This window comes from Neofelis nebulosa, chromosome 8 (genome assembly GCF_028018385.1).
Source record: "Neofelis nebulosa isolate mNeoNeb1 chromosome 8, mNeoNeb1.pri, whole genome shotgun sequence".
NCBI classification, from domain to species: domain Eukaryota; kingdom Metazoa; phylum Chordata; class Mammalia; order Carnivora; family Felidae; genus Neofelis; species Neofelis nebulosa.
The window spans coordinates 141,689,542-141,714,101 of record NC_080789.1 but is presented as its reverse complement, the minus strand read 5'-3'; the positions used below and the strand labels follow the sequence as shown (position 1 = coordinate 141,714,101).

Below are 24,560 nucleotides of genomic sequence, written 5' to 3'. Positions count from 1 at the left end.
TTCCATGTGTCATGAAGGACCAGCCTGGATACCTGACTTGTCCTTGGAAACAGGACCTGGCAGAAACGTTCTGACAGGTGGTGGGGTGGGCAGGATCAGGGGCTGGTGGCTTGCCGCTGCCTGTTGAGAAGGCTCCGGAATGGATGCCTACGGTTCAGGGTCGTGGGCCCAGGAAAGCTGTGTAGAAGAAATGAAGTTTTTTCTTCGGTTTTTCCTAATCATATGTAAACATGACTGGAGTGTTTTCTCAGACTGAAGTGACATGTTCAACGGTGTCTTCCCTTGAGTGGCACTTTATTATCTTTGCATTTCCATAGAAGTAGGGTACGGCTGCATAATCGCTGAATTTTATCCACGTTCTTTTTTATCTGAAGATGGAAGTAAGGACTTCTTCAGCAAGGAGGGGTGAGTCGGGGCTGATTGAGCCACATGTTCTCCTGGTCTCCTCTCAGGCAGCAGAACAGAAGTCAGTACAGCCTGTGGCGTGATGTGTAATGTGGGTGGCCCTTCCTGGTGTGGGCTGGCCACAGTCATGGGCTTGGCCAAGCCACACTAGAGCCCTGGGGCCTTCAAACTGACTCTACACTGTACATCTAAAGTAGCTTTGAGTGTTCTTTCCACATACACACGTCAATCCATTTATAGATGGTGTGGGCCGCTCTATTAATTAATTTGTAAAACATACACAGAGGTAGAAATTGAAAAATCACCAGCCGTGTTCCAGGAATGAGGGGTATAAGGGAACTTCCTTAACCTGAGAAAGTAACCATGAAAACCCACCGCTCACATCATACTCAACGGTGACTGAATGCTTTCACCCGACCGTCAGGAATAAGACCAGGGTGTCTGCTCTGACCACTTCTGTTCAACACCATCTGGAGCTTATAAAGCCATCACAAGAGAACACTGGAGTCTAGCTTCATGACCTCAGTGGGGCGATGATTTCTTAGCTATGACACCAGAAGTACAGGTCACAAAAGGAAAAATGGATCAAGTGGGCTTCATCAACATTAAAAACTGTCATACTTCAAAGGACATCATCAAGAAAGTTCAAAGACAACCACAGAGTGGGAGGAAGCATTTGCAATCCTGTATCTGATACGGGACTAGTATCCAGAATGTACAAAGGCATCTCATAACTCAGAGAATAAAAGACCCAGATAAAAACAGTCCAAGAAGGTGAACAGATATTTCTGCAAAGATGCACACATGAAAAGATAGTCAAGATCACTGGTTGTCAGGGAAATGCAAGTCGAAACCACAACGAGATGCCATTTCACACCAACGAGGATGGCTAAGACAGAAGCCAGCTAACAACAGGTGTTGGCAAGGATGTGGGGAACCTGGAGCGCCTGCTCACTTCTGGGGGCACCGTAAAGTGATGCAGCCACTTTGGAAGAGACGTTGGAGATTTCTCAAAATTAAGAAGGTACTTGTAGCACTTCCACCAGTAGGTGTATACCCAAGGGAGATGAAAACACATGTCCACACAGAAACGTGTGTGCACATGTTCACAGCAGCATTATTCATAATAGCCCGAAAGTGGAAACAACCCCAATGTTGAATGGATCAAGTGATGGATGGATAAAGGAAATGTGGTTCATCCATAAAGTGTAATGTTATTTGGCTATAAAAATGAATGAACAACCAATACATTCTATATCATGGATGGAATTTGAATAAAATATGCTAAATGAGAGAAGCCAGACACGAAAGCTTCAATTTATATGATTCCATACACTTGAAATGGCCAATCCTTAGAGACAACATAGATCAGTGGTTGCCAGGGGCTGGGGAAGGGGAGAATGCTAGTAGGGTTTTTTGGGGGTGGTTAAAACATTCTAAAATTAGATGGTGGTAATAGTTGCACAAGTCTGTGAATATACGAAAGACCATTGGATTATGGACCCAACCATTTGCAGTTACCTAGCAAGCTGTTAGGTTTGTCTCAGAAATCTCCTGTACCCGTGATATGGTGGTTGTTATGTGGACAGTTTGGGAAGACTTGAGGAAAATCACTCTTGAATCTGTCAGGCTACAACATTTGGACTCAGAATGTCCCCTACTGTTCTTTCCACTCGAATACATTTGAACATTAGGGCCTGTGAAGCCCCGTGTTAGAATCCTAAATCTGCAAATAGGCAAAACTGGAAATGCTTGTTGACCAGCATTGGCTTTTATTGCTTTTGGAGCATCTAATAGATGTTGAACACCTTTTGCTGATTAATGAGAACTATTCCAATGAAGAATGGCATGTTTTTGATATTTTGACATAAGGATTCACAGGACTTCAAGACAGTACAGGTGCTTCCCTCTGAGAGAAGAGAATAGAAATGGAGAGAATTCATAAGTTTAGGACCAGAGCCTTCCAACTGCCCCTTTCTTCCTCCATATATTTGTGTAATTTTGGTTTTTTGATGATATGTATTCAATATAGAAATGATGAGATGGTTAACTAATTCAAATGGGATACACCAGTTTGAGGAAAAATCCCAAAACTTTCAAGTGATTTGTTTGACTAAATTGACTACTCATAAGTAAAAATGATGAGTCTGATTGCTCTGGGAAACACAGCTACAGTTTTCCTTTCTGTAGATTTTACATTATGCACTTTCTTCCTGGTCTCCTTCCCTGCCCTTAACCAATATCTCATGGTGTGTTAACTAAAATTTAAATAAGCACATAAATAAATGAAATAAAAATGCAAGAAGTGTATGTGTGGGGCAGCAGACACTGTGTTGGCAGGAGCAGACCCAGGTGGCAGGAGGGGTGGGGGTGCTTGTCTGAGGCCAGCCCATCTTCTGGGTCTCGGCCCCATTCGCACAATGCCAGTTGCTAGTGGCCAGCTCAGAACTCACGTCCCTGAGCTCATTAAAGGAAAGTGCTCGATCCGTTTCTCGTTCAATTGCCAGCTCATTAGAAGTGCCCCCGACTTAGCTGAGTTTACTCAATTTTTACTAGCTTTCCCCTTGGTTTTGATTAACTTTGGCACTGTAATTGCTCAGTTCGCAGTCATCCTACGTTACACGATCCTTAGGCGGCCAGCGTTGTGTTGCTGGGAGTGACAGGGCGTCCAGCGTGCATGAGGCTCTTTGATTTACCCTCCCCGCAGCCTGTGTGGTCGGTTCTCCTGTTTACCAATTTTGTACGAGGGTGAACAGGCAGTGTGCCGTGGGGAGGGGGGAGGTTCGGGCTCCTGAGTCCACAGCCCTGACCATGGCGGGGGCGGGGGGGGGGGCCTCTCCTCACGGGCTTGCTGAGCACATGGTAATTTTGAGGGTGCTGTTTGTGTCAGCAGGTAGTTATCCTGACATGGGTTTTCTCATCATACGAGTACATCATTCTAGTAAATAAGCAAAGTGTGTGTGTGTTTAACGGAGAAAGGTCCCAGGAAAACAAGTGTGGGCAGCAGGAGGAGGCTGGGGAAGGTAGGGGCAGCCCAGCAGCCAAGGACCAGAAAGGAAGCGGACACAGTCACTGTCCTGCACGGGAGAGCCGGTGACAGACCGGCCGTCAAACCAGCTGTCTGGCCACCTTCCCACGTCAGCCTTAGAGCAGGACACGTTTCAGAGGAAGAGGGCAGCATGTGCTATGGGGCCGGTGCTCAGCGGATCTCCAGCAAATGGATCAGTTTCGTGTCAATTAGTGAACGGCATGACGTATGAAAGAGATCAGGCTTTCTTCTGGGTCAAATACATTTGAAAATACGACTGGTGCTGTGGGCAGTAACATCTGAATCTGTTGTACGTAAAGTTCGCGGATCAATTGCTCTGGGCTTCTTAAAGAGACATCTGCTTCAGGAGAATAGGCATGTTTTCCTGTACTGTGTACACAAAGTCTCTCTTCATATATGAATGTGTACATTTATTGTTATAATTCACATCTGTCAATCCAGCTACTTCAGTGTAGATCCTCTTAAGATTGACAGCCTCAATAGATGTATCCTTAAGGTTTCAAAGCGGATTATTTTCCATGATTTTGCAGTTTTCCTTGTATAAGGAAAGTTGTTTCCTGAAGCCAAACACATTTATATAGAGTTAAAAGTAACTTCCTATTTTACCATTTGGTTTTCTGTTGAGTGTATCTGAGTTAGCCCTCTATCCTCACCTTTACCAAATGCTTAACACATGTCTAAAACAGCACAGTAAAACGTATTATAATTATTGCTTTCATTTCAAGTCTTTTCCTGAGTTCAGTTCTGAAATTTTAGCATGACTAATAATCATTTGGGGTAATTGTTAAAAAGGGAGCCAAAGATATTCTGATTTGGCAAGTCTAGGCTAAGTGCCCCGTATTTGCATTTTAAAATGTGATGTCCAGGCAGATTTATGCTGGGAGTTATTGGATCACAATGGGGAAACCCATTGACCAGCTGTGAGCAATTCTCAAGGGGAAGGGTTTTAGCCTGTTCACCTCTGTATATTCCTAGCACCTGGCACATCACCTGAGGCAGCATATGCTCATTACATTCTTGTAAGATGGATGGATGGACGGAGGGATGCATGGATGGATGGATGGATGGATGGATGGATGGATGGATGGACAGAGGGATGCATAGATTGATGGATGGATGGATGCATGGATGAATGGATGCATGGATGGACAGAGGGATGCATAGATGGATGGATAGATGCATAGATGGACGGATGGCTGGCTGGCTGGCTGGCTGGGTGGATACATGGAAACCACTCTCTTTGCAAGCAGGCCTGACAGTTTATAAGCCATTAGTTGAGCTATGAACAAACTTTGGCAGTCATTTATGTCTTTTCTAAACCCTAAGGAACATTTTTGTATGTCTTAAATAAGAATAAATCAGTGCCTGCCTAAATAGGATATACTTTCATTTTTTTTTCTGATTTCAAAAGTCATCAAAGCAAAATCTGTGCATCCTGATTATCTCATTGTCTTTGCAACTAGCTCATTGCTTTGTTTATCCTGTTTTGTGCATACAAGTCAGAAATATGTTTGCATCACAAACTGCCTTCCAAGTGCCTTAACACCGAATTTGGATTTGAATAGTACTAAATGGGTCTTCACATTGGCTGTTGTGGTTAATATGACCATTCATAGCATGTTTCCATATATCTTCGTGACAAATGTAAACATAATTAACTCTTATTCAAAAGTAATTGGGTTGTAAAATCTAGTGATTTCTAAACGTGCCCCCCATTTTAAGAAAGTCCATTATGCAAACATTCAAATTTGTGGAATGCATATAAATTCAGCACCAACTCATTTCAAAATTATTCTTTTCTTTACCACAGGATTCAGTGAAGGAGGTTTTCCAACAATGGGATTCCACAAAACATTTACAATGTTACTAATTTTGTAATAGTCCGATGTCGCCCATATGGAGTGCAGCAGCCCCTCTGTTAAGGCAATTATCTCATTATCGTGGGACTCTTGAGGCTGTCTTTTATGCTCATCATGACTTTCTTAATGGGTTTCATCATGTTTGCCTTTGTTTCATCAGTGTCTTAAAGGCTTGGTGCCTAACTAATACTCTAAGCATCTAAAGGACTTTTTTTTTTGGATTCTTGCACACCTCTGTCCCTTGAGATTCCTAAAACATTGTGGGAGCCCCTCAATATTTATTAAATGGATACTCTTGCTGTAGAAAGGCAGATAATTCTATATTATGATGTATGAGTACCGTGTGGCTGTGGAAGGAAATGAAGGCTTTGAAGGCTCCTTGGAAATTTCTTCTTGTTATAAAGCAAGAATGACCTTTGCAACTCCACTTAGGTTCACTCCTAGTGAATTACGAGGTGTTCCTCATGGAGGAGACATTTCCTGTACTCTGCTCACCCTCTGAAGACCACAAAAGTTCTCTGTAGAAAAAATTACACCTTCTCAGTCCGCCGAGGGTTACCTATGTCAGGTGAAGTTTATCACTATCCTTGGTTTCAGGAAGAATGACTCTCAGGGTGGCTCAGCTCATTATCTCTGCTCCTCAACCGCCGTTCTCAGTGGCCGTGGCCTTTGTGCTGGGTGTACAGCCTCTCTGTGCTCCCTTCTCCCCCCACGGAGATAGCACGTGGCCCAGCAGTGGGGATCCACTCAGGACGCCAGAAACCAGCAGCCAGGACATGAAATGGGGCAATTTTAGAATGAGCTCAGAGAAACTTTGCTCCCTTTTTCACTTAAATATTTGTTTGTGGGCCTTATACACAACACTGAGTCGACTTTCCCAAAGTCAGTTACTGGAAGAGATAAATAAAGAGGGTCCAGGGGCACCTGGGCAGCTCAGTTGGTTAAGCGTCTGACTCCTGATTTCAGCTCAGGTCATGATCTCACAGTTCTTGAGGTCGAGCCGCATGTCATTCTCTGTGCTGACAGCATGGAGCCTGCTTGGGATTCTTTCTCTGTGTCTCTCTCTCTCTGCCGCTCCCCTTCTCTCTCTCTCAAAATAACTGAATAAGTATTAAAAAAAAGTAGATCCGTATAGTAGATGCCTATAAGCACCTAGCACAGGGGTGTGCGTATGTGAACTTCTCTCCAAATTGAATTCCAGTCCTTGACCAAACAACGAAGTGGTGGAAAGACAAAATACCCACCGTGCTTCCCACTCAGGATTCAGACCCTGAGTGCGGACTGGTGGTGGCACAGCCGTGTCAACCGCAGTGAAAGGATATGTAGGTTTTGGCTCATGTGACAGGTGAGCTGCGGGCAAGTGGTCCGTCCGGTTTCTTTGGACTGGTCAGTAAAGGGATGCCGTTGAACCTGTGTGTGTGCAGGTGGCTTGCCGTCCGCCCCTCCTGCCTTCCGGCCCCTCTCCTTGTCCCCTTGGCCTCACGGAGGGGGAGCTGTGGGCAGTTAGAGGAAACCTAACACCTGCTCTGCTGTTCAGGTCCCAGTTAGCCACACGACTGTGCTCCATCGATCTCATTCCCGTCTCAAATGCCAGCAGAAGTTAGAGGGTGAGTCACGCCGTCTTTCAAGGTACCTGGCTAGCCTGTGGAAGGGGGAACTTACAGGGTCGGGCACGCCAGAGTCTGCTCACAGACAGGCCCGCTCCAGCCTGCGCCGGGTCTGGGGCTGACGCCAGCCTCGTCGTGGCGTTGTCTAGTGTCGCTGCAGTCCTCTGCCAGGTGCAGCGTACGTCCTGGTGTCCTGAAAAGCATCTGTTTTAAATGGGAAGGTCTCGTGGAAGCCAGTCCCCATGGAGGAAGCCTGAGGGTGCCTGTGGTTCCCAACGCCGCGGGCATCTCACTGGAAACGGGGAGTCCATCCACGGGTGATGGTCATGCTGGCTGACAACACACAGTCAGCCCGCTTCCCGAGCGCAGCCTGCACATTTCAGCTGATTGCTGCACAGTCGGGCGGTCTTGGGCTCCGGGTTCACTGCTTCTGGTCCCTGGTCCCTGGTCCCTGCAGGTAGACTTCATTTTGTATCCTTCTCTCCCCATTTCCACTTTCCGTTCTTCAGATTCATGTTAGGTAAGATGTTCACTTTCACCTCCCTCCCAAATCCCTCTGTGGGGAAAGTACCGGAACAAGAAAATCAGGCCCAACTCGTGGTCTGTGGATTGTCTAGAATGGTGTGGATTTTCCGTGGGGATGGCCATGGTCCTCTGAGGAGAGCCAGCCACAGGACAAGCCTCTGGGATGGCCCCCTGACACCCCACACTAGTGGATTTTGGGGCAGAGGTAATGGACCTCTAGGCTGAAGGAAGACAGGGCTGCCTTCCTCTGTGCTCTGCCAGTGAGTTGGTTCCAGACTCTGAAAAGGAGTGCTGGGCGGGGTCCCTGTTCCTCCGCAGGGTCCTGGGCTGCCGAGCCCCTGGCTTGCTCATCCCGATGCCCTCTTGGTCCTCGTTCACGTCCGTGTTGCCATCACCAGCAGCCTCTGCAGGGGCCCAGATTCTGGATTCAAAGCAATGTTTTCCTCTTGGGGTCCCTCTGGTTCTGGTTTCATGGCTTCTAGCCATCTGCATGTCCCGCCCTGGGACCCCCAAAGCCAGCCTGGCTGCATAATCATCTTCCTCCAGGGCTATCCCTGCTCTGCGGTGGACAGTTGGATCGAACTGGGGTCTGCAGCATTGCAGCAGCACACGTACTGCGGTGAGTGTCCCCCTGCACCTTCCGCTGACCAGACTCCGGAGAGCAGAGAGCGGCGGCCTGCAAGGGCAGACGTCCACGAGGGGGTCATTCAGAGCCTTCCGCCAATTCGTGTAGTGGTTTGTAAAGACACTCCATGGAGCCCTGCCTGGGTCTTCGAGGGTTTTTCTTTTCTGATGCCTTCCACCTGTACCCATCTGCTTTGCTTACAAAAGGGATTAAGAGCAGACAAAGCAAAAAAAAAAAAAAATAGCGGCCAGTCCAGGGTACGGTGGATTTGTGCCAGACTTTGAATATTTTGTGAGTCAGCACTTCCATAGGAAAGAGCTTCTCCCGCTCTGAGAAGTTGCTCTTGGCAGAGGGTGTCCTGGTGGCTGCTGAGACAGAGAGGCGTCCGTCTGTGATGGTGCCGACCCTACTCGAGATCACATGCAGATTTGATAAAAGTACTCTGAACAATAGAGCACAAGGCTGGGAAAGACCTGCTTTTGATGTAGATCCTGACCGTTTTGAAGCTGTCCCGGCAGCCTCACTTCACCGTCCTGCATTCTGGCAGTTTCTTGGAGAGCCAGGGTCTTGATGGCCGGGGAGAGGGGGAGCACGTGGCCTCCAAGTTCTGTGGCCCAAGCGGGCTGGGAATTACCCTGGGCTAGAACTCAGCTAGATCCAGCCAGAACCGCCCATCCCACGGCCCAGTGTCCCGAGGCTGCACGTCACGCCTTTGCAATCGGCTTGTTTTGCCTGGGACACTTCTGCCCGCTGACCCGGGACACTGACTGTTCCTCTGCTGTGCATGTTCCAGGTTCTACTGATCACAATGATCCTGTGTGGTTCTTCCAACCAAATCGGGCCATACAGCAGGAAAGTGCCATTTGTCAAGGATGTGGGGGCTCTGGGGGCTGTCCCACCAGGACCCTGTCCCTGTGTGCTTTCTCCTGCTCACGTGCAAATACCGCCGTTAGGGTGCAGATAGAAAGTCAGTACCTGACCCGACGTGATGTGCCCCACGTAATCACCGAGCAGCCCATGGTGCGTCCCCCCTCCCAGGGAGGTCGGCAGCCCACTCAGCTTCACACGTGGCCCCTGGCAGACCAGGACTGAAGCTCAGATGTGTGACCTCAGAGCCCCCTCGTCACCACACCGTCTCCCTGACGTTAGGGGGGGCTGGCATCCATTCCCCGCCTCCCCGCCCTGCCACCTCCCGGGTTTGTCTGCTTACAGGTGGGGGGGAGGCTGCGATGTGGGCTCTGCCTGAGACTCGCGGGCTCTCAGGAAAGTCGGCCGTCATGTGGGCACCCCAGCCTCCCTCTCATGCCTCCTACACAGCCATCTGCATGCTGGTCTCGTCCACTGGCTGCTTGGTCTGGGCTGGGTGAGAAGTTGGTTGGGAAAAGACGGGTTTGACCACAGCCACTCCCCATGTCTCCTGCCGTTTATTATTCTGACTTTTTACTCTTTTTTTTTTTTTTTTTTTGAAATTCTCTCCATCTCGACAGCAAGATTCTCGGCTGTGTTCATGAAGGAAAGTGACCCCAACCCAGGAAATCCCCAAAGCTCTCCACTGGAATGTGGGAGGAAAATACTAAAATTTAAACGTCTCGTGTGATTACAACAATGTTTTGCATTTTTTGCAAACACAGGATTTCAGCTTTATGTGTTCTCAGCATGGGCCAGAATTTTGTTTTTCTTTGTTTTGTGGGTCTTGGGTTTGGAGAGAGGACGGCGCGTGTGTGGTCTGTGTGGCATCCACAGCAGGGCACACTTAGAGCTCCTTGGATCCTGGCGGCACAAGGGACCTGAGGACCACAGACACTTCCATGTTAAACAGAAATGCCGCACACATAACACACACACTAGTTCAGGGCTGTTCTTGTTGCAAAGTCCTTGCAGAAGCCTGGTTTGGTGGGAGGAGTCCGCACGTCCCAGAAGGAACACCAACCAGGCCCCTGTCTCACCTCCACGGCCCGCCCCCCCCCCCCCCCCCAAGTCGCTGGGCTGTGTCACTTCTGCAGGGTCTGGTGCCACATCTATGAAATAAGGGCTGCCTCTCAAGTTCTACATCATCTGATTTACTAACCAAACCAGAAGACCAAGGCAGGACACAAAACAGTGGTTCAACAGTGAAAGAGTCACTCCTGGGTGCAGGGGTCACACATAATCCTTAGCCCTGGTGAGTGCCTGGGTCAGGGCATCCAGCATGGGAACTGGTACCTGCCGTGCGTCCAGAAGCAGGGAGAAAGGCCAGGGGAGCTGGTGCTCAGGCTCCGGGAGCTTCCCAGGCGCCACGGCGCCACAGGTGGGCTTGGGGCCGGGGACCCACACGAAGGGCTGCCCGGTGCCCAGCCACCGGCTCCCACTGTGCTTTTGGGGCCCGACACTCCTGGTTCCTGCCCCAGGTAAGAGGCAGTGCCGACTGTGGGGATCAGAGGTAGCGAGCAGGTGCCCTGGGGGTTCCCTGGACCCATACACCAATGCCAATGCCCTAAATGCAGAGGCGTCCAGAGTCACCCTGAGGCTGTGTAAGATGGACTGAACCCTCAGGGTGCCCGAGCCTCCCCATTTCACCACCATCAACCCCAGAGGTGCTCACGGCAGCCCCTCCGTTGGGAAAGGTGAGGAAACTCAGAGATTTTGAATGAGTTGCCCAAGGGCACTGGCCGTGAAGGCTGTGGCTGGACCTGAATTCAAGGCTGCTGGCCCCAGAGCGGCCTGGTGCCAGTGGGACCCCCACCAGGATCTAGTCTGCGATTGCATGGACCCCCCGGCCCTGCATACACCTGCCCCCTTGGGCCTGGAGCTCCAGGGGCTTCCGTGTCCTGCACCGAGCAGACTTGGTATCCTTTGCCTTCCCCACACTGTGTGTGCCTCTGGGGGCCTTTGCAGCCTGGGGTCACCTCCCCTCCTCATGCAGTCTGTCCTTCCCTGATTCCACCACAATCAACCCCTCGTCCATTTCTCAGCACTCTGTTTGCAGCCCTCATACCCCGGTTCTCACGCCCCAGTGGCTGCTGCAGCTCCTGATGCCATGTCCTCCCTCGGGGGCCCTTGTTCCAGGCGCAGGGACCCGACCCGATGGCCTGCAGGCCCAGCCGGCACAAAGATGTCCCCGCTGTAGGCCAGCGTGCATGCTCTCTGGAAGCCCGTTTGCTCTGATTTCCCAGTTCAGATAACTGAATAAAACCCCTACCCTAAACCATGCAACCTGAGGGTCGTTTACTGAATGCTTTTCCTTTTGCTGAAACTGATGAAACACGGTTAAGACACAGAGATGTGTGCTGCTGGCCGAAGACCGCTTTTGTCACTGTGCTCACTGTAATCCTGGCCAGAGGGGATGGCTCTGAACCGCAGCAAGTTTCCTGGAGGTTTGGATGGTGACTTTTGCTCTGTAGAACTTGAGTGAACCCACAATTCGACCGGGCGCACTGATTTACGAAAATGTATTTTAAAAATGTTCCATTGTGGTGCTGTTGTTACAAACCATCATTTCACGGGTCTGGGAACCTGCGCTCATCTCTCTCCAAGCTGAGATGGCCCCGCCCTCGTGTGATGGGAAGGAAAGTGGCATCCTGAACACAGGCCACTTGCCCCAGTGCCGGGGGGGACCGGGGCAGACACTGCGTTTCGCTGGAAATACAGCCATAGAGGGAAGAATCGATGACTGAGACGCGACGCAGGGCTGAGTGTGACCCCACCCGTGCACTGCATCGTGTTCCCGGGAGCTTGAGGCCAGTAGAGACACGGGCGCTTGGGGACACAGCGTGTGAACAGGTTTGCAATTCAGAGAGGCAGGCCGGCGTCTGAGGGCTGCTTGCCGGCCATGGGACACGCTCCCTGCTGGTATCGCCACTCCCCAGCCCGACTGTGGGCCAAGGGCTCAATGTCTTGTGTCTCGGTGTCCTCATCTGTGCAACAGGACATGGTAGCACTGTCTCCGAGGACGTTATGAGGCTCAAATGTGCTGTTGTATGTCAGGTGCCAACAACAACGCGGTGCCTGGTGAGTGTCAGCTCCTAATGTCACTGCCGTATCAGCCGCACCAGCAGTGTTAATCGTGGCTGAGGAATAGCAAGACAAATGGGGAAGGTTGGTTTAGAGACTGCAGAACTAATCAACAGTCATGTGAACTGTATTTGGAAATGTCAAACACAGTGCTGGGAACGTTTAAGCTCACACATTACTTAACTCTTACTGAAGTTGCGCCGAACTTGTTTCAGTAAGAGGTCAGATGCTGGAGGCTATGGTATAAACACAGGTCTCACGTTGCACATACATTGTGCAAGTGCACATCGCAGGAATGCGTGTTGCATGGGCGTTGCACATACGTTGTGCAAGTGTGCACCACACAGTATACGTTGTATATAGTTGCACATCGCATACGCATTGTGCAAATGTATAAATGTGTTGTTAACAAAGCCTTCAGCACTCTCATCAAGGAGAGAATTTTAGAAGAGTTTTCCATGCACAATATGACAGGGAGGTGACCTGTCAATATAGTTCTGTGGAAACAAGGAAATGAAGAAGGTTAAGCCAAGTTCAGGGCCGGCTGGACACGCAGGAGCGTGTCTTCCTTCTATAAAAGGCTGCCTTTTTCTTCTCGTGGACCACGGGAGGGTGTGTGTGGTCACAAAACCCAGACGGCTGTGTAGTCACGCCTCAGCCCTGGGCAGGGGGTCTTAGAGCAGGAGGAGAAGAATTCCAGGGAGGCAGACAGGCTTCTAGGGCCTTCTGGGGCAGCAGGACATCCTGGTGATGCCGAGTACTAGAGGTTTAGACCCAAAGCTGACACTTTGAGGCTCCAGAGACTGGGGTCATCTCAGGGCACGTTGATGGAAAATAACAGAGCTTCACAAGGGCCTCATGCTCCTGGTGACTGGGGTCCATGACGTCTACCTGCTCAGGGCACGAGTCCGACCCAGGAGAGTGGACACAGAGAGCGGAGTTTGTTTGGGGGGACTCTTAGGTGGTGATCCTGTGAGGCCCCTTCTCAGGAAGGTAATACGATTCTGGGTAAAACAGCAGTGTGGTCTCCCTACTCTTGCCTCCCTCGGTCTCCCCCCTCTTGCCTCCCTCGGTCTCCCCCCTCTTGCCTCCCTTGTCTCTTCTCAAACAAAATACCGACAAAGCACCTTCAGAGCTTACGGAACGAGCATTTACTGCAGACCAGCCACCTAACAGAAGGTCCAGGTCTCCCTTGGTGAGCGGTAGTGAGACCCAGAGCAGCCTGGCGGGAAGGGCCGGACCCTAAGTGATGCCCAGCCCATGCTGCACACTCAGACTGCTGCAGCGAGCGAGACCTCACTCTGGCTGCTTCTGGGTCCACGTCAGAACTTTTACAGTTTTAGCATCAGTGACACCAGACGGTGACCAGGAACACACGTGAATGAAGGATTCTGTGGCAGACCAAGGTTCTGCATGGCACGGGGGCACTGACACTAACCCATGCTGTCCCACCCTGTGTCAGTGCTGGTCACCTGCATGGGCACCCCCAGAAGACATGGTCACCAGTGAATGGGAACGGACACTACTTTCTGGCTGGCGGGGACTGTGGTATCCGAGGGGCGGACAGAGTCCTGGTCACAGTGTACCCAAGTGGGACCCTGGCGTATCAGGCTTCTCTGCGCCCTGAGAGGGACAGGGAGGGTGCGAGTAAGACAACTGGTGGCCACAGACATGCCCTCCTCCCACCCAGAGCCTCTGTCCACAGCACCTCATTTTACATTCTCTGCTGCTTCTCCATTGCAAGTAGGGCTGCCTGAGTTTGTAGCGGATGAAACCACCGGACATCCAGGTGCGTTTGAGTGTCAGGTAGACAGCACGTACTCTGTCCACGTAAGCATTGTTGCTGAATTTTACCTGCTGGCCCCGAACTCAAGCAGACATCACCTCTGTATCTAGAAGCCGGACCTACCGCGAGTGACCTGTGTCCTCCCTGCCTGCTGTGTGCATTTGAGTGTCCTCAAGGCAAAAAGAAGACGTCCCAAAGAACTGAGCCTCTAACTGTGTCTGAATCACCGCGATAACACCAAGAGAAGCTAGTGATCATCGGGCGCTAGAAAACAGAGCTGCATGGAGGTCGGATTCCTTGGTGGAGAAAACAGCTTTTGCTAAACGTCTGGAATGTGACACGAAGGACAGACATGTTTCTCCTACCTTTGCACAAACTGCTGGTGGGCAGCAGTTTCTTCTTTCTCTCTGGAGGTCGAATCACACAAGACATGTGTATATGTACATCCTGCACGTGCAGTGTGTGTGTGTGTGTGTGTGTGTGTGTGTGTGTCAGAGAGAGAGAGAGAGAGAGAGAGAGAGAGAGAGAGAGAGAGGAAGGGGGAGAGGGAGAAAGAGGGAGATGCAGAGATCACTGATTTTGCTCTGTGAGTCAAAAAAGTGGGTTCATCTTGACCGGTTGGCTGACCTGACTAAAGCCATTAACGAAAACTGGACGTGATCGTGTTTCTGCGTCAATTTTATAATTTCTCAGTGTTGGGACAGAGGACAGTGTCAGCCTGTCCTCTCCTGCACTTGTCTCTTTGCTGTGTCTCTGGTGTCTTTCCACATCTCGCCTGGAATCCATCACCGTGTCTGACTGGAAGGGAACGTGCTTGTCCCCACTGTAGGGATGCTTGGTGATGAGGTCATATCCTGTTTATTTGAGATGGTAAAGACCAAGGTTCTTTGCATACGGACTCTGCATACACATTTCACATTTTTAGTAGCTGCATTCCCAAATACAAACTCAGTACCCGAATCAAATATGTGTTCCTGGGCCTCACCTGCAGCCTGGGAAGGGGAGGGTGGCCGTGCTGCCTGGGGCCACTATGGGTGTCTGTTCAGAACAGCCCCTCCCCCCACAAGGGTTTTTGCAGCAAAACAAAATTGTTGTTTTAGTCTATGAAAAGGCATCCAAGGAACTGTTCCCCCTTTGGGAAATGACTGGTTCAGAAAGTGAACTCAGTGTGCGACTGGGGAGCAGGGGTGTGTGGATAACAGGTTTAGGGCCGAGCTGCAGAAACCAGGGCAATTGGGTTGTGGTGTTCTTGGGTGCAAGACTGGTTCTTGCCGAGTCCCGGGCATGCTGTGATGCCAGCATGGTCATTCCTGACCCAGCTCCCCAAGCAAAACGGTGTTGGGGGAGGTCATTTGTCCCCTGGTACAAACTCCTCTTGAGGCATAATGACGACTTCACAATGGCTCTGCTGTGATGAGCTCCATGACGCTGACCTCACACAGCAGAGCCGTGGAGAAGCCCCCGCCCCATCCTGCAACCAGAAAAGGGGGCTGGTGACTGTGTTGATGCAGGTGAATGGCTGGGTACCATGGCACTGAGTCTTTTGTCCCACGATGGCTACTGAGACGTGTTTTCTCTCAGAGTATGGCCGCTGTTCACGTGGGCTGGCTCCTTAGGGGACTGAGGACAGAGTGACAAAAAGGCTGAGTGGGTGGGTTGGGGTCAGGTCAGCTGGTGGTGTAGTAAGCTGGTTTGTTCTGCCTTGAATGTCAGTGTGTAGCATTCTCTGTAATGTTAGTGGTTGACAGATTGCTGTAGTCAGACTGCTTGTGACCCCCTCCCCAAGTTCGTGTGGGACACCTAACCCCCAAGGTGATGATGTCAGGAGGCAGGGCCTCTGGGAGGTGATGAGGCCATGATGGTTGAGCTGACTCGATGGGATTAGTGTCCTTGTGAAGGACACCCCGGGGAGCCCCCTCACCGCTCCCCCCAGGTGAGGACACAGCGAGAAGACGCTGTCTGTGAACCAGGAGGAGATTCCTCACCAGACATGGAATCTGCCGGCTCCTGGACCTTGGTCTCCAGTGCCACGAGGCTAAATTTGTTGCCTATTAACCACCCTATGAACGGTGTTCTGTTACAGCAGCCTGAATGCACTGACTTTTATGAGAATCCCAGATTGGTGAATTTCACCCGTACGTTTCCCACATCAGGTGGAAATCATCCCAGGCACGTGCCTGTCCTCCCTCGCAGCTCTCACCGACCACACCTGTCCACATGGTTGCACAGGTATCTGCCTTTTATAACCCACCTGTACCAGAACTAGCACCAGAGTTGAGATCACCTTGTCTGGATGCCTCAAGTGGAAGAGAGACATTGGGTTCCCTGACACACAGGGCTTTTGGGGACGGTGGCGATGAGAGACAGCATGTAGGTAGAGCAGGTCGAGGATGAGGGGCGGGGGGTGGTGCTGATGGCTGTCGGGCCCCCGCACCTTCTGGCCATTCCTGCAAGCCTCAGGGGAAGTCCCCGGAGACCCCAGGTCAGCTGCTTGGCTGAGTTCTTTAGCTTAGGGTCTCTTTGGCCAGAACTGTGCTTCTACGATGGTCCTGGGCCACCTTGGGGCTCCTGTGCCAGCTAGTGCCTGCATGTGGGGAGGTCAGACCTTAATCCCACTCCCCAGGGGACAATAGGAAAATAGCTGAGAAACTGAAATCCTGTCAGATGGGACAGCCACGTGGAAACGAGAAAACACCTTGCTGTCCTGACTCCAAGAAGGTCACTTGGAGTCCAGAAGCGATCCTTTCTGCCTGTGGGACACGCAGAGCTCTAGGACTCTGTTCAGGCGTCTGTCTGGAATTGCCCCGGGCTGCACCCATGGCCTACTGCAAGGCTGGCACTGGCTGGCCCGTCTCTCGTCCCCCAGAGCCGAGTGGCAAGGACACGTGGGCACCTGCTGCTGTTTTTGGGTGTCCTTGGGTAAACCAGCTAGACAGCATTAAGCCGTTTCAAAGCCAAGTGCATATGATTTCCATAGCTATCTGTTTTTAATTTAAGCCTATTTAAAACTTGAGGGCCCCTCCATAGCTAATTTGTTACAGCAATATTAATTAACGGTTTCGCATGACAGTGGTTAGGATGCCACTCCTATTGAGTAAGATAGATTTGCAGGAGCAGGAGATCAGAAAAACAATCTGTGAAGTGGCCAGAGGCGGCTGGGGGTCACCTTGGGGTTTGGGAGAAGGACGGCACGTTTGCGCAAACGTGTTATTAGCGTCCCGCAGTGCAGCTGTTGAGGAGCCAGTAACAGCCCCCCTGGCCTCATTCCGCAGCTAATTCTGGGGGCAGATTCCGTGAGATGGGATCGCAGACTGCAGCTCGGATCCAAATTTGCTGTAAAATGCTCAAACTTAAAAAGTGATTGTTCCTTTCCATCGGGTTATAAATTCCCATGGTTTCTCCCCTCCCCCACAGTGATCGCTGCATACACAGGAGCAAAGCAGGGTGTGGTTAGTGGGTCCCTGAAAGGATCCCCCCAGAGGGCGTGGCAGGGACCACGCACCTGTGCGAACAGTTTTAAGTTACCCCCCCTCTTCCTCTGTGGGCAAGACACACGGCTGACACCACTACAGTCTGACATGGAAATTAAAAAGAAAACAAAACAAAATAAAATGAGGGGGATCCTTGAGTGTGAAGGAGAAGCTGACCCAAAGTCAGGAACCGCGTTTGTTTCCACCCGAGGGTGCTTCCTGGTGTCCCTGTAACTTTCTCTCGTGCTCCCTTTATGACCATCCCTGTTTACTCACTCTCTTCTCCACGGTGGGAGAGACGCCTTTCTGATGGAATCTGGTGCTTTCCTGAGTCACCTGTTTTCATGCTGGGGCTAGGAAGCAAAGACCGGAGAGAGATGGAGATTTTGTGATTTTATCTTGTTTTATGATAATGTTTCCAGGGAATGAGTATTCACAGATCCTCCTTGACTTAACGATGGGTTATGTCCCAATTGAGGGACACCAGAGCTGAATGGCAGTGTGGGTGTGGATGAGTGTAATTGTCCACGCGTCAACTGTTACTGTCATGATCGAGGGGCTGGCTGCGAGCCACTCACCAGAGAGGATCGTCCTACATGCCGCTGCCCGGGACAAGATCCAAATTCAAAATTCAAAGAATGGTTTCTACTGAATGAATACTGCTTTTGCACCATTGTCTAAACATCATTAAGTCAAACCGTCTTAAGTTGGGGTCCATCTGTATGTGTCAACACAGTGTCATTATCATTTCCTATGTTGTTAAAGCAGACGAGTCCTGTAGGCCAGGAAAATGGGAAGAGTCGGGCCGGCTGGCCTAGCTACCTCCTGGTCTGCATCGGTTACCCTTATCAACTGATATTTGCAGAGTGCACAACCTGTGCACCAGTGTGGGTGTTATAGACTGCTCCCCCAGCTCAGTTAGGTCTGTACTGTGTTCTAGAGAATTTAATGAAGTCTTGATCTCAGCCCTGTGGATAAGAGACTAAAGCCAGATCTCGCGGAAGTGAAAGAAGAAAACTAGCCCAGTTCTGAGAAATGCCCCCCACAAAGGAATGGGTGAAAATCAGATCCTGGAGAAATCAACACGTATGATTTTAATGTTCACTGAGAATATCGCTCTTCAGAACTTCCTCCTTTGAAACGGAGGTGGAACCAAGTGCCACTTTTCCTTTCTCCTTCGAAACAGAGTGGAACCAGTGCCACTTTCCCTTTCCCTTCCTGGTGGACAGTGACATGATGTCCCACACCTCTGGCAAGGTCGGTATTTGCTCCAGACAGCCTCCCTTCAGGTCTTCAGCAGAGGGATGTGAGGAAGCTATGCTCACCCAGACTTGTCTTGAGGTCAGAGCAAACCTCCAGCTGGCCCAGCCCATCCTGTGTGGTCCTGCTTTCTGGGCTCAGGCTGGAGCAGAGCCACGAAAAGGTTGGAACGGTGTAGGTGAGCCGACCTACCTTCGTGGGAATCAGAAGTTCAGGGGCCAGCTTGATGGGTTTTTACAGTGGGACCCACCGTGGCATTTAAGCACGCTACCCACATGGCTCCACGTGCTATCTCGTTTGAATTTTCCCTCATTGTGGGTCACTGTGAGGGAGCGCCCGTCAGAGTGTTCATGGCAGACAGAGACTTTGTGAAAGCCTTCAACAAGAGACTCGGTTTGTCATCTGTTCACCCAAGACCACCCTGTGTGGGACAGAACCTCAAAACTGGGCTGGGAACATTGAATGCTGATGTTGACACCCAGTTCTAAAATTGTCACTCTAGCAGTGAGCGGGGCCACCGTCCTCCCCGTGGGCTTGGGCAGGGTCCTCACGGCTCAGTGTCAGAGCACCTGCCTTTTCCGGAAGTCTGGCTGGGCCTGGGGCTGCCGGCTTGCTCTCCTGCACATATGCTAACAGCACAGCTAGGGAACAAAGGGTCGTGCCTTTGGGGACCTGGAGCCCCAGGACCGGGGGAAGCAGGCTGTATGGACAGCATCGGGCAGAGCAGGAGAGCAGAGCAGGACTTACAGGGATTTTTGGGATCTTTTCCTGAATTAAAGATCAGTCCAAGAATCCAGGCCACATCCAAGACAGGATTTGGATTCAATAAAGCCACTGATGGTGACTGGTCCTGAGTCCCCCAGCCGGCTCAGCCCCACCCAGCCCCGGGGTGCAGGGGCGAGGCGACAGGTAATGAGCCTGTGAGATGGTGGTGCCTGGGGTGTGATGGATGGCCCGCAACCCTCACACTGCTCCGCGCCCTCCATCATCCAGTCGGGGTGGTTAGCAGACTGTCAGAGAAAAATAATTTAGCGGCTGTGGCTTTAACTGATGTGCTGCATTCTAGGGTCAAATGACTGTTACAAAGCAGTGGTGCTGCCTGGTTCTTCCGTCTGAGCGCTCGGGGTTGACAACATGAAGAAGAAGGCGTTGCGGCCAGAACTCACTGACACCCTTCAACCTTCAGCGGGGCCGGTGCAGCGGCAACAGAGGGCGGAGGACGGGGAGAACGGCCAGGCTGGCGGAGGCCCGCGGGGGCCCGGCATGGGGGGCGTCCTCAGAGAAGGTGGCTGGGAGACACAGGCCATGGGCAACGTCACGGCAGCCTGGGGCTCACGCAGGCCGCAGAGGGCACAGCGGCTTCCTTGGGTGTTGTTGGCGAGTTTAAGTGACGAGTGGAGACACGGGACAGGAGGGAACAAAGGACACAAACCAGCAGGGGTGCAGAAGACAGGGAGCAAGACGCAGCCCCTCCCGCCCTCGGAGACGTGCGGGGACTCACAGGGATGCCCAGCTGCTTTGCAAACACCCGTGTTTACTTGGACGGTGTGTTACTTGAGGGTAGGTCGCAAGACAAGGCAAGGTTACAGTCTAAACGCCCCCAACTGGCCTCCTACAACGTGCAGCAAGTATCTGAAAACCAAAGGATGGGATCAAGGGCAGAGGGAGCAGAGAAACAGGAATATCTCACTCAGCAGTCTCCCTCCGTCTCTCTACCCCGCTGTGGGGGGCAGGCCACGGCCGGAGCAGGCCCCTGCCCTCCTGTGCCCTGCAGCCGCTAAGGGTCAAAGACTGACAGATGAGTGAGTGAGTGAGTGCCTGTCCCGGCGTGATTCTGCTCTAGGTTCTTTCCCGCAGCCATTTGCTGTGATGGCTGTGCAGCCCCTGGTGCTCCCCGGGGAGCACGCGCCTGGTCCCCCGGGCGCGGCAGACTCTATTCCGGATGCTGTGATGGGGGGCATGGTAGTCCCAGTGGTAACTCAGGTACACGGGGCCCACTCTGCACTCACACTGGCCTCTGTGCTTTCTAACTGCGTGAAGCACGTCTGTCCTCGGTTGATGCTGAAGCCAATATAGACACCGTCCTGTATCCAACACACACGGGACACCCACAAGTCCCCAGAGTGGTGACAGGAAGGGTGATTTGCATAAATAAGCACCTTCAAGACTTGGAGGGAAGAGATTGTTACAAAATCACAGACAGACAGTTCCCGACACACGGACGGTGCCACAAAATATTCCCTGAATGAGCGACCCAGTGTTGCAGAAACGGCAAGGTTGTGGCTGTGACGCGGGCGCCAGCCCCCTCTCCCTCCCCGAGCTCTCCGCTTCCCACCAGCCCCTGGCCTCAGCCCCTGCACCTCTGTCTGGCCTGGCCGGGGGCCCCGACTGGCATCACCCGGGCGAGATGAGCCACGTTCGCGGGGCTTTCTGCAGGCCCCCAGCTGGAGGCCCCCCCCCCTCGGACCCCGCCTGGTGCACACATCACGCTGCCGCGCCCACTGCAGTGACTTGCCACTAACCCTCTCCCCGGCGAGGGCCCGCTGCGACCCCTCTTGGGTGGCATGGCCATCTCCAGGGTGATCTGCTACCTGCTCCGGGAGTGTGGACACTCTCTTCACACCCACATGACCCGCTCTCTCCAAAGGCCTGCAAATCGCTCCTAACAATGATGTGGGGGGCGGGGGGCCTGCCAGTGATGGGAGCAGAGGAGAGGGGTCTGCCCGCCACCCGGCCTCCTGGCTTCAGAAGACGGCCGCTTGTGGCAGCACCTGAGAGGCTCACCTGGGGCAGGAGCTGACCTCTACTCCTGCTGGGGACGTGGCCCGGCAGCCGGATGTCGAAGAGGGCCTGGAGGGCGGCCCGCGCCGCCTGGCCCTTGGCCAGCTTCTTGCTGCGTCCTGAGCCCTCGAACGTCCTGCCGTCCACACACACGGCCATGACGAAGCTCTTGGCCCGCTGCTTCTCGGCCGGCTCCGCGAGGCACACGTAGCGCAGGCCGGAGCGCAGCTTGCTCAGCACGACCACGGGGTTCCTGTCGCCCGGGGCCGCAGGGCCCACCAGATCCAGCGGGTGGCAGAGGAGCCGGCCCCGCGGGCAGGCCGTGGCCAGCAGCCCGGGGTCGGCGGGCCGGCGGCCAGGGAAGGCCTCGCTGGGGGCGGCGGGCGCGAACTCCTTGAACAGCGTGTCGGGGAAGTCGGCCTGGTCGGAGGTGAAGTCCGTGGATGGCCCGGCGCCACCGCCCATGGCCAGCTGGGCCTGGCAGGCGTTGGGGAACTGCACGAAGGACCTCAGCGCCAGCTCGGCCGCCCGCATCTTGGCTTTCTTCTTGGTGGGCCCCGTGCCCTCGAAGGTGAGCCCGTTGACCTCCACGGCCACGGCGAAGATGGGCGCGTGCACGGGGCCGGTCTGGGACACCATGCGGTACTGCAGGCCCGGGCGTAGGTCGTGCAACTGCACCAGCGCGTTCTTGGGCGCCACGGACCACGAGAGCTTCCTCCAGACGAGCTGCAGGGGGCACAGGTGGCCGCCGTTGCCCTCCTCCAGAGGCCTCTTCCGCTTCACGCCGGGCGTGCCGCCTCTGGCCCTGTCGCTGGCGGCCAGGGGCCTCGCCTCCCAGTTGCTCACGCGGTTTTCCTTCACGTCCGCGCTGCTGGTACCTGCGGGTGAGAAAGACAGCCGTGACCCAGGGCCCTGGCGGCTGGCCACCGACGTCAGACGGTACCGCTGCAGCCGCCAGCAGGACGGCCGGCTGGGGACTCGCGCTCAGCCCGGGGCCCGGGGAGGGGGTTGTGTGGAAGTGGGGGCCGCTCACCAGGAGGGAAGGGCCCCTGTCCCGGGCGGTTCTTGCGGAGATGCATTTCTGAGAAGGAGGTGCCGGTGGGGCCTGCGAGGCCTCCAGGCTGCGGCCGGCTGCCCGCCCCGGGCACGGATGCCGTGCCTGTCTCCCCAGGCCGCCCCAAACCAACCAAACAGGCGTCCGCTTCCTCCTATGGGCTTTGGGCAATGCTGAGGGTTAGGGCGGCCTTTCCTGCCGAGGGCCGTGCTGGGCGAATCGCGGTGCCGTCATTCAAGGGAAGGCCACGAGGCACTTGCACGTAATCAACGACGTGTGTATGCGTCCACGTAGGTGACTGAGAAATGGGTTAGATGACGCAAACTAACGCGTAGAGCGAGGACAGCACTAGACTTTGCAGACACAGACCTTATACGCTGTTTGTGGAATCACACATGGGGGTAAAGGTTAGAGACTTCCCGCCTTCCCCGAGACACAAGGACGGAAAATGGATGTGGGCTCACAGGGTGGCTTCCTTTGTGTCTATGGTGTTTCCTTTTTCCCTTTCTTTCTTTCCTTGCAGGAAATGGTGGGAAGTAAATTTAGCGAAACCATCCCTTGCTAACTGTGGGTGGTGGATGGGATGTGTGTAATGGTGACTTAACTTCCGTGGCCTGGCCTTCTTGGACCCCTCTCAGCCCAGACAGCTGTTCCGTGTGGGACGTGTGTCACTTCGGGACCACAGGACGAGGTCCCCACTGCTCCAGAGACAAGGGCGCTTCTGGGGCGCGGACCCCTCAGGTCTCGTCCCAAATCCTCAGGGGATGGTGGTGGCGAGTGGTGCAGTTACCTTTCACGGAGGCCCCTCACACCTTCACTTTGCTGCCTTTCTTATTCCTAAAACCCACCCTGGGTGGGGTCGTGGCACCAGTTTCTAGAAGAAACGAGGCTCAAAGAGGGAAATGCTTGCCCTGGGCTAGTTGGTGGAGAGGTGAGCACGTCCTGGGAATGTCTGTCTAATGCACGGGTGGTTTCACAGAAACAGAATCGTCCCACCATTTTCTCAGCCCTCTCGCAGGGCACCTGCGCTGGGCTCTCCAGGAGGTGGTGAGGGAGTTATCGTCGGCCATTGGTTTGGACAGACGCGGGGGCCACGCACGGCCCTTGAAGGCTTCCCCGGAGTCAGGAGTGGGTTTTTTCTCATTAAGCACGCAGAGATGAGGGGGGATTTTTACAGCTGGCTCACAGCCTATGGACAGACGCCAAGCGGGTTCCCCTCAGTCCTGCGCCGGAAGGCGAGCAGCGGTAAGAGCCGTAGACTCTGTGACCTTGCCCTCGAGGCATTGCTGGCAGAGAAAAGGCAGAGCAGTGCAGCCTGCCAGCCTGGGTGGGGGGGAGGGGGGTGCCCTTGGGTTCCTGTGCGGCCCCGCCCAGTGCTCCCTAGCCAGCATGCACCATTAGCCTTTCCTGGAGCCATTCGCTTCTACGAGGTGCTAGGTCTGCACAGGTAACTTTGCTCAAAGGCTGGACACAGTGGGTTTTGTAAGTTAGAGGTGGGTGGCATCTATTTATGGTCTATTTTGTTAGAAATAACTACCTTCCAAATATCAAGCACTTAATGTCTACCCCTTTTTTAATCATTATGGGTCTTGGCTACAGACAGACGGCAAATAGCTCTGCCATTTTTAGGGCATTTCGGGCCAAGAGACAGTAGATCAGATTAACCATGCAGCTTCTCAAATTGAACGTAAAGATGGGGAAAAAAACCCAACCCAACCAAAAAGGCCTACTCCAGATTGAGTAGATGTTGCCGGAGTTCTCTAATTTCTTATTGATTTCCCACAAGGTGGGGGTCCGCGAGCCCGTTCGTGCCAGTGGAGCAGGCCGTATATCAGATGACCTCTGTTGCCTTTTGAGGTAGAAAGGTTTATCCTGGAGAAACAGCCCTCACAGACCGACATTTCCCTATGGCTGCCGTGGCATAAGCTGTGGTTGTCAGATTGTGGCAGGAAGACCCCTTCCATAATAACCAATAACTGACAAAAATTGATGAAAAATGTGGGCTTCTGGGTCCCGTCCGGGAAGCACTAGCTACAATGTCTGGGTTTTGCAAATGAGCCGGGTGGGGGTTCCACTTGGTTCCACACAGCCCGGCTGCCCTTGGAGCTGGAGCCTGCAGGGGGCGGGGGGCAGCAGCCTCTCCACCCGC

The 24,560-nt window shown here is 53.0% G+C and overlaps 1 protein-coding gene across 2 annotated transcripts in view; it reads right to left on the bottom strand.

Moving 5' to 3' along the window:
- ADARB2 (adenosine deaminase RNA specific B2 (inactive)) overlaps positions 1–24,560 on the bottom strand; it is a 416,131-nt gene that overhangs the window by 103,074 nt on the left and 288,497 nt on the right. For both annotated transcript variants that reach the window (XM_058682030.1, XM_058682031.1), the window contains one exon: positions 21,361–22,235. In XM_058682030.1, the coding sequence (XP_058538013.1) occupies positions 21,361–22,235 (875 nt within the window). The remainder of the gene's footprint in view (positions 1–21,360; positions 22,236–24,560) is intronic.